General features: G+C 36.8%; 1 protein-coding gene across 5 annotated transcripts in view; it reads left to right on the top strand.

The window, feature by feature from the left end:
* LOC108742970 (titin) overlaps positions 1 to 11633 on the top strand; it is a 39780-nt gene that overhangs the window by 4249 nt on the left and 23898 nt on the right. For 4 of the 5 annotated variants that reach the window (XM_025976707.1, XM_025976708.1, XM_025976710.1 and 1 more), the window contains exons 2-3: positions 1391 to 1432; positions 3446 to 10672. In XM_025976707.1, the coding sequence (XP_025832492.1) occupies positions 1391 to 1432; positions 3446 to 10672 (7269 nt within the window). The remainder of the gene's footprint in view (positions 1 to 1390; positions 1433 to 3445; positions 10673 to 11633) is intronic. The other variant, XM_025976711.1, reaches the window with a different exon arrangement.

Consider the following 11633-nt stretch of genomic DNA (forward strand, 5'->3'; position numbering starts at 1 on the left):
CAGAACGAGTGGAGAAACGAGTATCACCTGTAAAAAAATAAATATCTTATTACTACTAATAATATTCGTTACTTATAAATTATTATTATAATAATGAAGTCAAAAATGATACAATCAATTTTGAAGCTTAATGTTTTAGAAATAACGATTCACAATGAAAATCTGTCGATAACACTTTAATTCAGTCCCTGCGTCGCGCCATCAAAATCTTACATCCAATTGACTTTTTAGGACCTTAAGTCCATACCTTTTATGTATAAATTTTAACGTTAGGGAGAGTGAGCTAAAATGATCCCTCTAAGGAAAAACTCACATGGTAACACTAATATGAATATTAATACCTGTAGAAATACTACATTAAAAAAAACATTTTTAACATTGTAGTATGGTCATCATAAATCCAAATCCAAATCACGCCATGGTTTAGATATAGCCTCAAAAACCACTTTAAAATCCACTAAGGTATTAGGGGTTTAAAAGATTACGAAGAATCATTTGAATCATAATTAACGGTTTTAGTGGATTTTGGAGCGTTTTTTGAAGTTGTGTGCAAACCCTGACCGACGATTTGGATTCAGCGATCCCAAAAAGATACAGTGTACATAGTTAGACTCCCAGGTCAAAAAAAATAATTTCTGTGGTTGTACGGGTGCGGAACATGGACGGTGGATGCGGCAGAAAAGAAAAGGTTAGAAGTGTTCGAAATGTGGTGTTATAGGCGGATGATGAGGCTAACATGAGTAGAAAAGGTTAGAAATGAAGAGGTATTAGAAGGAATAGGAGAACAGACGCTTCTTTGGAAGTCAATAAGAAATAAGCGAGATAGGTTGATAGGACACCTTGTCGGGCATGAAAGGCTAGATTAGATGTGGTATGTTCTAGTCTTAGGGAAATGCGAAGATTAGCTCAGAATAGGAAGGAGTGGAGGTGCGTGTCCAACCAGTCTTAGGACTAACGCCCTTATAATGATGATGATGTGTAATTAAAGACAGTTGTTAAAGCAGGGCCGAATGTAAATCCTATAAAAGTTGAAAGATAAAATACTCCCACCAGCCGTTAAATTATCACACACTGTAGTTAATGTCGATAAGAATGTAGTAACCAACAAATATAATGAAACAGTAAATTGTGTTACTGTTTCATGTGGCTAATAAGCCCTAAAAATGTTTACATTTATATAGTACAAGAATCTAATCCAAATTACTCAATAGTGAGTAAACTAATTTATTAATTAACACTAATAAAAGCTCACTTTTTTGTATTTAAGCTTTCTGAGTTTATTAATCAGTAATGTTTTAACTGCAAAATAGCGAACCAAGCTTTCTTGAAATCGGCATGGAATATTTTTTAAACGTCTTTACTTATATTGTGTTGTTTTTCTTTTTTTTAGAAGAGAAAAAAGAAATTATCACAGAAAGAACTGAAGTAGAAGGTAAGCCTTAAGTGAAGCTTTTGCTTATTGTAGATAACCAAAATGAAAACTGTGCTTACCACAAAAGGGTGTTAATATGAAGAATATTTTATTACAAAATAGCTGAAAATGAAAATCATAGCAGTTATTATTATGCAACACATAAATTTTACAAGGAGTATACTTTTAAAGAACATTATCCTTTAGTCGTTTCATATAGGTAATATTGAAAATTATGTAAAATTCCAAATCTAATCAATTTTGAATTTAAATCAATCCTTTAGTAAATATATGTAAAATTATTCAAAACAAATGTTCTTTATTTCGAAAATCATTTAATTTTATCTTTGTAAAACCGTATTTGGTAGCTAGTAGTAAATGCTGGAAGTTAAAAAAGAAAATATTTTGAATATCAGTTTAAGCCCATTTAAACCAAATAAAACTAACTGTATCTGTGACATAGCTAAAAATATTTGGGGCAATTCGAATTGGGATTTTAAAATGTCATCATAAAGAAGTTATTGCTCGATAATTAGCATTATTAAGAGTACCTCTATTGAACAAACATCGATTTTATTTTAGAAAATATATCAAAATACTAAAAGTGTTTAATATCAATGATATTTAAATTAAAGTTTTCAATAGATAATGATGTAAGAAAAAGTAGAAAACCTTTTTACATACTTTTATTAGAATCTCTAACAATTATTCTGACTTTTACAGAGAGTAAACCAGAGACTATTGTTAGAGTTTCCACTAAAATCGTAAAACAATGTTCTATAAGTCTTTTCTTTTGTTTAAATTATTCGAAAAGTATTTGGAACATTCATCAACGCTATTAAAATAAAATATAAAGTATTTCGTAGCTTCAATCCTTCAAGCAGTGACAATTATTATCACCTAACATAATTTATATACTTATGAAGTTACATAATTCTGATTTTTGACATCAGTATTAGGTACCAACTCAAATTTTATTAATACAAATTCGTTTAAACTGTGTTCAAAGTATCTTAGTTTTCATGAGATAAAACTGTACGTAAGTACATTGTTTAACTAAAGCATTTATTCAAATCTACTTCCCAACACTGAAAACGGATTATTTTTTATGAAAAAAATCATTCTTTTACGCATACAAATAACACGTTGAAGAAAAATAAACTGTTTAATCCAAATATGACACTTACCTATTTATAACAAATTGGAAAAGGCTTAAGCGGCCAGTTAGTGATCTGATGATGGTCTGATTCGGGTCCAGAGGAGTTGCTTCCAAGCGTTTCGGTAGCACGACTGGAGAGCTTCTTCAGAGGTCTTTCCATCTATATGGGTCACATCGGACATCAGAGATGGATGGACCTCTCAAGAAGTTCACTATTCTACTAGCGAAACGTTAAAAAACAACTTCATCCGACGATGGCGCTTAGACCCGAATCAGGACAGTAACAATTTACCATGTAAAGTAGTCATTAATTTATACCTAATTGAGCACCTATTCAGAAAAGACATCAAAAAAATGTCTAAGATATTATTATGTACACTCTACAAGTATAATTACAAGTACTTATTGTTGTTTTAAATTGATGTTCTTTCTTTATAACAACAACAAAACACGTTTCATTTAATATTTATAAATATATCTATTAAACTGAAGATATCTTAATAAAGTACTTATAAACTATGGTTAGCATAAGTAAATGCGGATGCAAAAAAAAAGTCACGATCGGTTATTATAAATGTGTTTAAATGTAATTGACGCAGCAAATACATAATCAAGCTAACGCTTATTAGTGCAGGCGGCTAAACGTATTTGTAGTGATGTGATTGAACTAATGGTGATCAGCTTCAGCTTTTGCTTCTAGGTAGCTTCAACTGTCATAGGTGAGTGCCATGCTTTAAGTTTTTTATGCCACTGAGATATAGCCTATTTACTAGCATTATATACTGCGCTAAAACTTACATGCGATACTTACAACATTAATTTAGTGTTACACCATGTTATTTAAACAAAACACAAAACAATATACACTTTCACAGAAATCGTTGAGGAAGAAATTGCACGCAGAGCTGCACAGGCCCCTGAAAAACAACCGACTACTACAACCACACAATACAGTGAAAAAGTACAGATCACAGAAATTCCCGTTGACGAAACTGATTCTGTAACTGAATCATTCGCAATTGTAACACAACCCAAAGACATCGGCAAGTTAACAGAGAAATTAGACGAAAATGAAGAGATCATAATTGTCGATGAAACAAAACTTAAGAAACGTCGCAAAACAAAGAAGAAAATTACCGGTGAAGAAGATAAAGAAGAAGAAATTGTTTCGGTTATCGAAAAAACAATCAAATCCCACAAGCCTATACAATCCGAAAGTAAAATACATGAAGAAAAGACTGACGATATAGCACCTCTTGAAGTTCCTTTCGAAAAAGAAACCTTGCTTCAAACTCCATCTAGCATTTGTGAAACGTATCCATTAGGTCAGACTGCAGAAATATCTATTACAAAAGGGTCACAAGAAAAGGCAGTTCCGAATCTGCTTCCCCATACAACATTCTTGCAAGAGCAAACAACGGCAGAAGAGAAAGAGCTCTACCACGAAAAATTCGCCCCAACCATGGCAATTGCAAAGCCTTCCATTAAGCCTTCTGAAGGTTTTCAAGTTACTGAACAAAGTTCAGAAGTATCGCCGGAATCATTTGAAACCGTTTACAAACCTACAACTGGTACAGCAAATCTAGACTATGTTCAAAACGAAAGTATAACTGTGAAGCAAGTTCTTGATGTTCATACCGTAAAAGGATTAGAAACTATGGATGTAAAAGATGTTACAGCATCTGTTTTAATCGACTTACTTGAAGCCACAAATATCACAGAAACTGAAACTGCAGAAGACGAAACCGATTTTGTAGGAAAAGAAAAACCGAAAACAGCTCAAGCTAAGAAAACTATACCTACCAAAGAGAGTTTGATAGTAACCGAAACGCAGGAAAATACAATGGAGTCAGAGTTTGTTGACCAACTAAGAATAGTACCGGTGAGTCCAAAAATCAACGTCGATACGATGGAATCGTTGACTGTGAGTGAAGTGACCACCGAAATTAAACCAGAAAAGCATTTGCCCGAATCATTTGTGGCAACAGAAGTGGCAAAAGAAACAGTTCTACCTCAAAAGCAACTAACAAACACAGAAATGTACGCACCAGAGCTACCTGGAGAATACCTTCCGGACCGTTTACCTCCTTCTCAAAAAGCAGACTTGAATGTTGCTGCCAAGGAAAGCGTGTCGATAGAACAAACGCATCCTCACGAAAAAGAAACCTTTTTCGACACGAAAGATAAACCCGATAGTGTATCTGCAACAGAAAATATAATAACACATAAGAGTGTTGTGATAACTACTACAGACACACAACAACCCCACGAAAAAATTCCTGATGATACAACAACTTCTCAGAAAGCAATAGTTGAATATGATACTAATGAATCGCTATTAACCTCAAGTGTTGTACTTGGGGAAAGTGAAAAAGAGTATACACCTGGTTTATTACCAGATACAAACATTGCGGATAGTTCCATAAGCTGTCTTACTGTATCAAGCGTACAAGATGTTTCCGTTCAAGAAAAGGAATCTGAACTCGAAGCGCCAAAAGCTCCTTCTATGGTTCTCGCAGAACGTAAAATCAATACAAAAGATTATCTGTCGGTATCAGAAATTGAAACTGGAGACCTGCCATCCGAACTAACTGATACATTGAAATTTAAAACAGACCAAGCAACTTCGGATATTGCCACAGAAGTAGCAAAAGAAATCACTGAAACCCAAACTCACGAGAAAGAAGACGATTATTCATCCGTTCAACCAATTCCTAAATCTGTGGAACTCACTTACAGTGGCACACACGAAATAATAAGTGTCACTGAACAAAAAACAATGGAAAGTGAAGATTACTTTAAAACTGAAATATTTCCTGAAACTCACACGAGTACAGAAGCTTCTACACATTTTCTTCCAACTACTGTCAAAGAAGAAATTATATTGCAAAGCAGCTCGGAAGACCTTAAGCTGGTGTCTCCTTCATCTGACACTGCAAAACTACAGCAGGATACAACACACGGAATATCAATAACTGAAATTCTGTCAAACGACGCACCTGATAACTTCGTACCTGATGTGACACCGAAAAGTCAACAAATCACTATAACCATGGAACATATGGAAGGAATTAAAGTTGCTGATAATCAAGCGGCTGAAAAAGAGGGAAAGTTTGATGCCGGACAAATTCCGTGTCAATTTGTGGCACAACCGGAGGTCGAAGTACAAAATGCAGCAATTACCTTTGAGGCAGAAACGAACGTTTCTCCTGAATCAATTACGGAAGAAAAGCCTACAGAAAGTGTTGCTGCTGTTAGCCATGACCTTTTGGGATATATTGAAGTACAAGAAACTGAAACTGCTGATAAAGAACATGAAACTGCTAAACCAAAACAACCAGACGCTCAAAAGGCTAACGTAGATCTAGAAGAAGCCTCCACGGAAATAACAGTACTTCAACCAATGATTAATGAAAAGGAAAGCGAAATGGTAATAGAACAAACTTCCGGAGTCATAGCTGACAGATCCATATCAAAACACAGAGTACCCCTGCAAGCCGAAACAGAAATTCTCATCCATGCTGAGGAATTAGATGACGAAGGTCCGATAACTGGTAGAGCGAAAAAATATGCCCGCCCGTTTACAGAACTTATAATAACGGAATCTATAGCAACTGATGTGGAAAAAGTATTGCCAAAAGACATATTCCCATATGAGAAAACAGCTAAACAAGATTTTAGACCTGCTTTAGGTATATCTGTCACAGAAACCACAACAGAAGATAAAGAAGAAGCACTATCAGAACACACGGTGCCACAAAGTCAACAAGCAGATTTAACTGTGTCTGGTAATACTGTGGCCTTGCAAGAAGAAACTATGCACAATATATCTGAAGGAGAACTTGCAAAAATTGCACCCAAAACTGACACTGCAGAAATAAGGCAAGACGTTTCTCATTCCGTTATTCAAACTGATGCAGTACCCGGTGAAACTTCAGGTGTTCATGATAAGTTTATTTCCCCTGAAACTAAAAAGAGCACTGTCAATTTTGAAGAAGGAGAAGGAATAAGTGTTTTACAAATTCAGGAAATGAATAAAGAGAAGCCATTTTCTGAGCTGCAAGCACCGCAGGAAGCGCATGGATCTATCGATATTATACCTCACACGATAGCGGTACAATCAGTAACAACAACTAATATCACAACAACGGACATGGATCTCACAAAACCAGATGCTACAGCAACCGCCCTTCCGAATGCAGAAATGCTACAAGGCCTTATTTTAAGTGAATCAATAGCAGGCGAAAAGGAAGGCATATTCGAAAGTGCAGTTCCGGAATTAAGAAGTGCTCATGCTGATTTCAATTACAAAGAAAGCATTTCTGTAAGCAGTATTGTAGCTAGCGACACAGAGAAACCATTTAAACCGGATGAAATCAGTGAGGGTCATACAGCTACAGTTGATGTGACTGGTCAACCCACAGCAGAAAGCACAGAAACGTACACTGACGACACCGTTGCAAATTTAACAATTGAACAACGCCCAGAAGGGAAAGCATCGCAAGAACAAACCGAATTGCAGAGTTTAATTCAAACGATTACTACAATTGGCGAAAGTGAAATAACACTAGATGACGTCCAGCATCCAAGTGAGAAAGTAGCTCACCCTCAATTTTCAGAGAGTTATATACCGTCTGTTCAGGAAACTACGGCAGCCGAAAAAGAAAATATCTTTGAAAAAGATTTCAAACCAGACCAACAACAAGCCCAACCATATCTAGATTTACAAGAGCACGTCGAAAGGACAGAAATTCACATCAGTGATACGATAAAAGACTTGACGTTAGAAGTGACTGACAAACCACAAGCGTTTGTTGATCATCAGTTCTATGAAAGTATTCTTCAAAGTCAACCGATCATTGGTGAAAAAGAATCGACATTTGCGGATACACCTTTCGATAAGAAGACTGCATCATTTACAATTGACGAACACAAAAGCGTTGAAGTTCTAGAAGTTACTGAAGGAGGAAAGGAGGCTGCATACGATAAAGAACAAGTGCCGCAATTACAATCTGCACACATGGCAATCGATGAATTAGAAAGTATAGAAAAAGCGGAAGTTCTGCCTCACGAATCTGTAACGGATGTAACGTCTGAAAAACCAACTAGCGTTCAGGCGCAATATTCCCATTCTCTTCTCCAACCCATCGTACATTCAGAAACGACAGCGTCAGAAAACGAGTCACCCCTTAACATACAGTCAACAGACCTCAAAACTGCAACTGCAGCGGTCGACGAAGACTTAAGTGTAATCGTAAAGTCGATTGTATTAGGATTTAAAGAAGCCGACTTATCTCCAGAAACTTTACCCGACAGTCAAAGGGTAAATGTTGATCTCACAGAAAGTAAACCGCTTGCATCTCAGAGCATAACATTAACTGAAAGTGTTCCCGAAGTTCTCAAACTTGACGAGAACGTTGAAGCACTTGCATCAATCGAAACATGTCCACACATCTCCGTCGTATCAAGTGAAACATTGGCAACTGAAAGTGAACAAATCTTGGTTAAAGATGAACTCGAAAATTTAAAGCAGGCAGAACGCAACATTGAATCCCTTACTGCGCTTTCCGTTTCACATGTTCTCTCGAACGAAATAGAACAACCCTACAAACATTCGGATATCACAGAAGGCAAAAATGCAACATTAGTTATTGATGCTCATCATCAAAGTGCTGTACAAGAAGAAACACAAATTTCATTTTCTCCTTCTGATTTAAACAAATTTTCACCGGAATCAAAGACTGCCATTTTAAGTCAAGATGAGCAAACAAGCTTGATCGTTCAACAAGAAAATACTCTGGAAGCAGAAGGTGAATTTAAAGACAGTATAACCGCGCCTCAATTTAAACCTACAGTTGCAATGGAAGAGGTTCACCCAACTCAAAATGTCACAGAGACGTATCCTCATGAAAAAGAGAAGAGTCTGGACGCTGAAGAAGCCAAACATACATCTACGGCTACGATGGATATCGACGTATTAGGAGTAGCTGACAATTCAGAAATATTTGGCATATATTCGCCTCAAGCGGCAGACTATAAAACCCCAGACCAATTCCAAGCCCACGCAACACAAACACCGCACGAAGCATTAGTTCAATCAGAGGTTTGTATTGGTGAGAAAGAACAAGAACACGTACCGTCCACTCAACAAACTGATAAAACTGCAATCATAAAAGTAGAAGAAAACGTACCTCTCGTAACTTCCGAGATCACAACTACTGAGAAGGAAAGCGTCTTAGTGGAAGAGATGTTACCGACAGGCGATGTAGCAACTTACAATATTTCAGGAAGAATAATTGCCGAAACAGCCGAAGTTTTAGTAAACGAGCTCAGCTCCAAAATGGCAGATAAGGCCGGGCATAAACCGGAAAATGCCCAATTATCATTCACAGAAGAAAAAAGTACACACATAACCACAACGATACCAATGGAAAAAGAACAAGACCTGCAACAAACAGTGCATCCTGCAGCTGTAGAAGCTGAACAAGTCGTTCTTGAACAAAACGCGACACAAGCTACAGAAATACAGACTTCAACAGACGTTGAAGATATTCATCCCGAGAAGCCCATAGAAAGCAAAGTCTCGCCGGCTCAAATTCCTTTTGAAAGTCTTATTACTTCTCAAGTAGACATTAACGAAGTTCCTGGTATCCTAAAACCACAAAAAACCTCCCCTGAACAAGGATCAATCAATTTTACCATATCTGAAAGTATAACAGCAACTGAAAACATTGCTCATGAAAGAGAAGATACATATACTTATCAGGATACAGAGACACAGACTGCTTACAAAAATATAGAACCAGTTGAAGCCATTTATGTGAAAGAGATAGGAACAAATGAAAAGGAGAACTATTTTCAACCAGAATCAGCCACCGGAAATAAAATAAGCCCCGAATTTTTGACCCATGAGACCCATGAGACATTAGCAGTTACCACGCAGGATACATTCCTACCACTTAAAGACGAATCTGTACCCCAAGGAAAGGCAGAAAAAGTTCCCTCTTTCTACGAACCCCTTGTAGTAGAAGAAAAGATTATTCACGATAAGGAACATAAACTTGATGAAAGTATCGTTGAACAAAAAACTGCCGACTTTTCATTTTTAATGAGCGACTCTATCGAAGTAACTGATGTTAAAACTGAATATAAAGAAAAAAATTTAGAAACATTCAAATTGCCAGAATCAACACACGCATTTCCTGAGACAACTCCGCATAACGTTACCGAAGTATTTTTGCCAGAAAGCCTGTACTCATTGGAGCAAATAAAGCAAACGAAAGTAGAAGATATTCGAGGTCAAGTATCACAAGTTCCTTACGAAGGGGTGAATGTTTCGGAATGCACATTTGAAGAAAAAGAGCAGCAATTAGACCAAGAAAGACCCTTAGAACAGCAAGGGACAGTTACCTTATCAGAAAACGTTTACCGATCATTACAAACGACTGAAACAGTGACAGAAGCAAGAGAACAAGATCTTCAAACAAGCCAACCGAAACAAATGCTCGCAAAGCAAACCCTATCCGAACTTATTCCAACACCACAAGCATCTGAAACTGCACAGTTGGACAGCTATTTAGAATTAGCGATTGATCAACAGCAACCCCTCAAAGCTCGTCAGAGACAAGATTATCAAGAAGGAATTATTCAAGAGAAACCATATGTCGATGAAACTTCTGTAAATCTTGATGTCCACCCCGTCAACAAAAATATCGCAAATTTATCAGTTGGTTATAACACCGAACTGTACACAACAGAAGTAAATGTCGCCGAGCAAGAAAGTACGGTCGTTATTACAGGTCATGCAAAAGATCAAACAGTTTCGCAAGATATTACTGGAAAGAATGCAGCTCAAACAGAATATGTTGTCCCTTTAACGCACACAAGTATGTTTTTACAAGAACAGCCAACAGAACGAGTGGCAAAAGAATCAATTTCTTCTGAACAATTCGGATTATTAGTTACAGAACAAAGGTCAACGGGAGAACTCGAATCAGTACTACCTGACCAGCACAAACCAGCTATGCAAACGGTTGTTCTATCAATTGAAGACATTTCATCGAATCTTCAAATCAGTGAAATTCACTCAAACGAAAGGGAAGGTAAGTAGCCGACCAATAGCCCAACTTCGTTAAACATATAAAATCATGTGCTATAGTAAATTATCCTTGATACAGCAGGAAAACTCTCTCAAATTGAAATTGAACCAAACAAAAATTTATATTTATTCAAAATCCACCATAAAACCTAAATCGTAATCAAAACAGTTAGATAGCGTTTCATAACAGACAACCCCGATATAAGAGCCTAGCTTTACATTACACAACTGAAACACCTCCAAAAAACACAAACAGACACACCAAAACAATGAACATCCTATAAAATACTAATTCATTTTCAGGTTACTTTGAAGACACACCAAAACATACAGTACATGCCAAGATATCACAGAGCCCAACGCACTACACACCAGAGAAAACACAACATGGACAACCCCATACAGTTTCAGAAAAAACCGAAATAATAACAACATTTAAAACTCAGTCAGGCGGAAGAGAAGCAGCATCAATTACTACAAAGCGAACACTAATTTCGACAGAAGGCCAAGACGACGATAACCAACAGGGGACCGTTATCATTGACGAAATAGTCGATGAACAGTTTCCAGAATATGAGGAACAGCCAAAGCAAAAAACCATCACGATCGAAGAAATACCCGCTGAAGAAGAGGAACTACCTCTTGAAGAAATTAAATCGATTCCGTTTCAGAAACCAGAAAAGCCGGAACTAACCGAAGAACTTCCTGAAGAAGTTCAAGTCACTGAAGTTCCCACCGAAGAAGGAAAAACTAAGAAAATTATTGTCAAAAAGCGCGTCATCAAAAAGCGTAAGGGAGACAAACAGGAAAAGACGGAGATTGTAACCGTTCAGGAGGACGACAAGAAACCTGAAACTACTGTCACAGTTGAAGAAGAGGAACTACCTCTTGAAGAAATTAAATCCCTTCCGTTTGAGAAACCAGAAAAGCCGGAACTAATCGAAGAACTTCCTGAAGAAGTTCAA

The sequence above is a fragment of the Agrilus planipennis genome, unplaced genomic scaffold (genome assembly GCF_000699045.2).
Source record: "Agrilus planipennis isolate EAB-ADULT unplaced genomic scaffold, Apla_2.0 scaffold381, whole genome shotgun sequence".
NCBI classification, from domain to species: Eukaryota; Metazoa; Arthropoda; class Insecta; order Coleoptera; family Buprestidae; genus Agrilus; species Agrilus planipennis.